Source organism: Trachymyrmex septentrionalis, unplaced genomic scaffold (assembly GCF_001594115.1).
Source record: "Trachymyrmex septentrionalis isolate Tsep2-gDNA-1 unplaced genomic scaffold, Tsep1.0 scaffold56, whole genome shotgun sequence".
In the NCBI taxonomy this organism is placed as follows: domain Eukaryota; kingdom Metazoa; phylum Arthropoda; class Insecta; order Hymenoptera; family Formicidae; genus Trachymyrmex; species Trachymyrmex septentrionalis.
In genome coordinates this window covers 1,134,196-1,140,824 of record NW_017305735.1, presented here as the reverse complement: position 1 = coordinate 1,140,824, position 6,629 = coordinate 1,134,196, and the positions used below count along the sequence as shown (strand labels likewise).

Sequence of the window (6,629 nt, the reverse complement as noted above, 5' to 3'; positions counted from 1 at the left end):
TATATATATATATATATATATATATATATATATATATATATACATATGCATACATATATTACACAATTTCCCGAGTGCACATTTTTTATGTAAGGTTTCATGTATCAATGAGCGCGCTCATAAGTTCTAAAAATGAAATAAGCACTGTTCGCTTTCATGGAATGATAGATAATACGTTTCGATAATGTGATTACGTTCGATGAAATTAGATAAGAATAGAATTAATTTGTTTTAATTGCTGACCGACGTTTATTACAATTTAGAAAAATCTGTCATAATTTATCAAAAATTTCAATAATCAAAAATATATTTAATTATTGAAATAACTGTATGTTTTATCAAGCAAAACGTTTTTTGGTACAATTTTCGTCCAGTTCGAGAGCAATCTCGATTGGATAACTCTCGTTGGAGAATACTTTTCCACCCTGAGGTGGAATCCATTCTGATAAAATCGAGTCTTTTGGCCGCGAACGCATTGAGTTTCATCGAACTTCATAGAGTCCTTAGCAAACGATAACACGGTACGAGCATACCGAGGAGAGTAAGCTGACTTAATCACTCACTCTGGCACTCCGCATGACAGACGGTGGCAACCGCGAGTACAATTGCCGCTGAAAACGAAAGATTTGTTATTGCTTTAGGCAATGCGTGTTGATATTGCGCGCAGGTAGCTAGCTTAAGTAACTTGGTGTGATCTGTAGTAACGCAAGCAACAGACTAGCGCTATTATATAACGGCTACGGTGATTGCAACTATCATTACAACCACTACCATCTCCATAGCGCGGCTTTAGCATATCGGTATTAATGATGTTGGAGACTGCTGATAATTGTGCTAGCTAATAATGCTATCCGATTAATAAAAAAAGAAAAATTCGCGACAGTCAGTCCATATTTTTCTGTTTGCTGAATAATTCTAATCTTTTTGCACTTTTGTTTTCGTAAATTGTAAGGTATACATGTAAGAATTGGTAACAAAGAATAGAATATAAAAGTATAGAATGTAAAATTGACATTCATGCAATGTATTTAGAAGGCATACAGTATAAAAAAATATACAATAGTAAATGATAATATCTCGGAATTTAGAAATCAAACTTGATCATACACAATTTTAAAAGAGTTTTGAGACATGTTAAGTTGCAAGATATAAGTATGCTGAAAAATTTTAAGAGATAATTTTTCACTATCTTAGATATTTAAATTACACAGTGTAAAAGACCAAAAAGTTAACAATTTTTACATATAAAAGTTGTTTCAATATCGACAATAATTGCATTTTATTCATTGTATTTATAATTTGCCATACAGCATAAGGCAAATATTGCTGTAATTATTGTTTACAAGCGAATTATACTATGTAACACTGTAAGAGATATAAGTGAACTACATTGATATTCTTACACTTAGAAAAAAAGCCATAGTGATTGTTGTCTATATACGTAGCAACTATATAAATATATATAAATTTTATATGTAGAATTAATGTACGTAATTGAATAAACTACATATTTTATAATTATTGTAACAATTAAATAATTTATTTAATTATATACATTAGTTTTTTTAATATATGTTATATAGGTACACTAATTCTACTTATTAAACTCGTATAGTTGTCATCTTTATAGTTGCTATCACTATGCCTTTCTCTGAGTGTATGCTTGCGTACAGTACTTTGATGATTATTGTACTGATATTTACAGAATCTGTTATTATTAAAAACAGGTTTATCTCACAGGATTCTCTAGGATAATGGAATATCGAGTAAAAAATATATATAGAAGATATACATAAGATTTTACAAAAATACAGAACAGAGTAGAAAGTAAATGGAAAAAGTACGAGTGGTGTGTAGCAAGAATAAAAATATAGATAAACTAAAGATAATAAAATGCTTTTGCAAATATACTTATATGTAAAACTATTACATTTTGCAAGCTTCTTTGCGAATGAAATATTCAGCAATAATTGTCTATATCAGTGAAACAAAATAATTTGGAGATGACTGACGCACTTTTTCGAAAATACCTTCGCATTTGACTTGAAATACAGAGAACTTAAATTTTAAATATAATTTATAAAATTTTATATCAAAATTATTGACTTGTTAATTTGTTAACAGTCCGTACTATATACGAAATGGTGACTGTATAGTATCAACCTGTATATGTATATCCTTATTCCTACAGTCCTTTGTATTTCTCAAATGTGATTTTTCTTCATAAATCTTACGTACGTAAAACGTGTCCACGTACCTAGCAGCATGGAAGCAGCGGCCGTACGCGTGTTGATTGATCTAATATATAACACCTATGATTTCTAGATCGTAATAAAACTCAGTAATTGCAAAATCGTAACCAATTGAGACGATCAGATTTTCATGCTAATAAATATTTTGACATATAAGCTACGATTATACACTAAGCAAAAAAATTGAAAGATCACCTAGTCCGCCCTCAAAAATAAGTAAATATTTAAAAGAGTGTAACTTCGTCTAAAATGATCATAACGAGATTTAAAAAAACATTTTAAAGCTTGAAATATCTACTTTCAAGATCAGTAATTGACATTTCGATCTGATCGATTGATTTTTTACGTAGCTATATGAACAGAAATGGGTATCCTCAAATCTGAAAATTTTGTACAAATTTTACGAAGGTCTATAGCGTAAACTAAAAATTGCACACAAATGCTGTTTACAATAGTCAAAAGAGTGAATCTTCACCTTTAATTTGCCTTTTTATTGAACGTTGTACGATTTTTTTTCACCGAGTTATTCAACATTGAATAAAAAATTACTCCTTTTATTTCAATGTTGAATAATTCAATGAAAAAAAAATCGTACAATGTTCAATAAAACAGCAAATTGAAGTAGAAGATTCACTCTTTTGACTATTGTAAACAGCATTTGTGTGCGATTTTTAGTTTACGCTATAGACCTTCGTAAAATTTGTACAAAATTTTCAGATTTGAGAATACCCATTTCTGTTCGTATAGTTACGTAAAAAATCATTCAGATTGAAATATCAATTACTGATCTTAAAAGTAGATATTTTAAGCTTTAAAATGTTTTTTTAAAAAATCTTGTTATGATTTTTGAAGTTACACTCTTTTGAATATTTATCTTTTGAATATTTTTGAGGATGGACTAGGTGATTCTTTAATTTTTTTGCGTAGTGTATATTTGCATTATAACTTTTGTGCTCAAAATTACTTTAACATTAAAAACAGATATTTTGTACTCTGGATATATGTAAATTTTTGAAATATATGAATTTTTCTGTCCGAATTTCAAGCAAGAGGATTATAATAATTGTTTTAATTTTAAAGAATAAATCTAATTCAATATGATTGATATTTGTATAAGAGAGAAGCCCTATTTCAGTTCGACAATATTTATATAATAGATATTATCTTCTTAAAATAGAAGAACCTTTCAGAATTAAATAGAAAGCCTATCGAGAACGCACGTACACTCACCCACTAGCAAATGATTCGTCCACATGCTCATAGCAGCAGGATGTCCTTACACTTTGTTTAGCTTCGCGTCATGGCGAAACTTCCTTAAACATCGAATAGCCCGATTAGCACGAGCTGATCCAACTGTATATTTCAACCGAATATTCCCTGAAATTACGAATTAGTTTTTAAATTAAATTTAGGACAGTTCTTTAAAGATGCATAGATCAAACTTGACACTGTAGTCATGTATAATAAATATTTTTTATTAAATTTATAAATTTTACGTTACTCTAAATGGAAAAGTAGCTGTACAACTATACAATTAAAGTAAATGCTCAAAATTAATCTTTTATACTCTGCTGTTTTAAATATAACAATGTAATTACTAACAAATTGTAGTTACACTCAGATAATTTGTTTTATAGATTCTGTAAATAAATTTGTTTATAATGTAATAATATTTCATTTTAATACATTTTTTGTTGGAATTTTTTGATACTGAAAAGTAATTTGCTCATTTTGTTGATAACATTGAATTAATGTGTTAAATAAAAGTTAATTAAATAAATGTCAGCTTTTTTAAATGTTGATATATTAATTGTTGTTGACATTTGATCACTATAAATGCATACTTACTCATTCTAAATTTATATAGTAACACATACCTATTTGAGAACTGTCACAAAAAGAGAATGCTTAATTTAAGGCACTTAAGCAGTTCAGTAGCATAATTGCGCACTAAATCGTTTGACAAAATATTAATTTAATATTATGATATTATGGTAATAATAAATTATTAATTAATCACGTAACATTTAGTTGTAACGTTAAATATTTATATTTTAAAAATGTTTATACTTAAATTATGGTATTACTTAATATTTTGTTTATAAAAATTAAATAGTATATTCTACAATATAAGATATACATTTTTAAAATAATTGTAATTACATTGTAAAAAAGTGTGTTAATTAAGACAAGAGTAATAAAAATTACACGCACACACATATATAAAAACAGTTATGTAACCATAATTGTTAGAGTAAATGTAATGAAAAAGGTATAAAAATACTTTTTGTATTTTTATTTATTTTAATGCTTCTAAAAGATAAAAATACTCTACTTTTCCTAAAAAATTAATAAATATATATTAAGATATGGTTAATTACATATATATATCTCAATATCTTCTGTGTGTTGAGAACTTTCTATTTTTTAATCAATATCAAAGGGATACTTATATCTCTTTCAAATCAACTTTTTCGAAATTTTTCAAATTTAATTCAACAAATTAAATTCTTTATATATTTTATGTATTATATATTTGTGTGCAAAATATCTAAATTATTTTACGTTAATAACAACTTAATTGAACAATATTTAGCCAGCAATTAAAATATGAAGTAAAACTGCACAAAATATGAAATACTTTACTTGAATCTGTGAAACAAATCGAAGCAGGTTTAACACATTCATATACCTAATCGTGTTCACGAATCCCACATACTTTTATTGAACCATGAAATCTGGAAGTGTTGATTTTCTTGTGACAACACTGGTATTGTTTTTGAACGATGTCTGGAAAACAAAATCTAATTTTTTAAACGAATTATTATCATTCCTCTCGTGTCGTGATTTCAGATTTGATTCTCGACTTACTAACAAAATCCATCATTGCTCTGTACTTATTACCTCTTTCTAGCTCAGACACCCTGGCGTGTCTATCGACGAGTCTACATCACCGATGTATAGCGACGGCGAAACGCACATAACGAGGTTACAAGAGTATGCAGCACGATGCAGTTCGCGAAATGCCACGATGCGAATATGCGGTTGCGATTACACTGTAAATGCAGCGTACAAGTGCTTTCAGGGTACTGACAAGCGCGCTAGTCGACGCGCCGTCCGGAGCATAGATTCAGGTCGATCAATATGAGACGCCGTCGGCCAGTACCACGTGCTCACATTGCGGCAACTGTACCGACGAAGCTGCTGCTGCTGTTGCCGCTACTGCTGCTACTGCTGCTACTTCTGCTACTTCTGCTACTCTTCGACAAGAGCTTGTACGGTAGTACAATAGTTTTCGCTGATAGCATTCAACGTGAAGCTTTATTCAACCAATTGTACAATTGAGCGCTTATGCACCAAAGTGTTCTTTATCTGCGAAGCTACTAAGTTGAAATAATTAGTGATAATTGGAAATTCTTTTCGACTAAGTATACTAGAAAGATAAACAGATAAGTATCAAAGAAAAGATGCGTTTATTTTTAACAGAACAAGTATATTCTGAAAATGTCCAAAGAATATCAAAACGATATGTTACTAGTATTCCTAGAATATTCGATATACGTACTATGATATACGTACTTTGTGTATACTGAGTATGTTCTTGTCTGAACTCTACAGTGGTTCAAAGTATACACTACAAATATCCTGTAGTATGTATTTATATATACAGAATTTTCTGTGAATTTTTCCAGTATATTAAGTATACGCATGCAACTTCATGCATGCTTGCGCATACACACACATTTCCCGCTTTGCATAAAAGTTGGATGATAGGGGAGAAAGTATCGAATGGACCGACTAAGGGCGATCGACTTTCCGCGCGAAGTGAGGTTCACCCCATAGCATCCCCTGCCTAGAGAAAAATCATTCGACTTTTCATACAAAGCGGGGAAATAATTAAGAATTTTGATTATTAATAACTTTTTTTAACGAATAACAAGCAATGGCTAAAACCTGTTGGAGGTCACTCAAGGTCGATCTTGACAATATTGGCAAGATCAAAGTCATCGAAGTCATTTGACTCTTTTAATCTAAATATAGTAAATATCTAGATATGCAGCAAGCATATTCTTGTAACTTATCTTGAAAGCTCTTTAAAACACTATGACAAAATATTATTTTATCAAGTACTTTTTGAGTTATAAGGCTTAAAAGTTACAGAATGATGTTAACATTATCTAAGGTGTTCAAGAGATTAAAACTTTTAAAACATTATTCAGTGTCATGACTTTAATAACATTGTCAAAGCCTTTGGCGTTTGTTCGTTTATTAAGAATGTTACAAGTATGCGTTACTTCTATTCCCTGCATACACATAGCGAGAAGAACTAAAGTTAGAACTAATCATATTAAAATTAATACATGTATAAAAATTACG

The 6,629-nt window shown here is 29.5% G+C and overlaps 1 protein-coding gene across 3 annotated transcripts in view; it reads right to left on the bottom strand.

Annotated features, from left to right (window-relative positions):
* LOC108752129 (protein quiver) overlaps positions 1-5,331 on the bottom strand; it is a 7,119-nt gene extending 1,788 nt beyond the window's left edge. The window contains exons 1-4 of one of the 3 annotated variants that reach the window (XM_018492770.1): positions 5,157-5,331; positions 4,945-5,056; positions 3,483-3,629; positions 564-611 (exon numbers count right to left, since the gene is read on the bottom strand). In XM_018492770.1, the coding sequence (XP_018348272.1) occupies positions 564-611; positions 3,483-3,513 (79 nt within the window). In that variant the 5' untranslated portion in view covers positions 3,514-3,629; positions 4,945-5,056; positions 5,157-5,331. The remainder of the gene's footprint in view (positions 1-563; positions 612-3,482; positions 3,630-4,944; positions 5,057-5,156) is intronic. The other 2 variants (XM_018492768.1, XM_018492769.1) reach the window with 2 other exon arrangements.
* Positions 5,332-6,629: the final 1,298 nt, after the last annotated feature.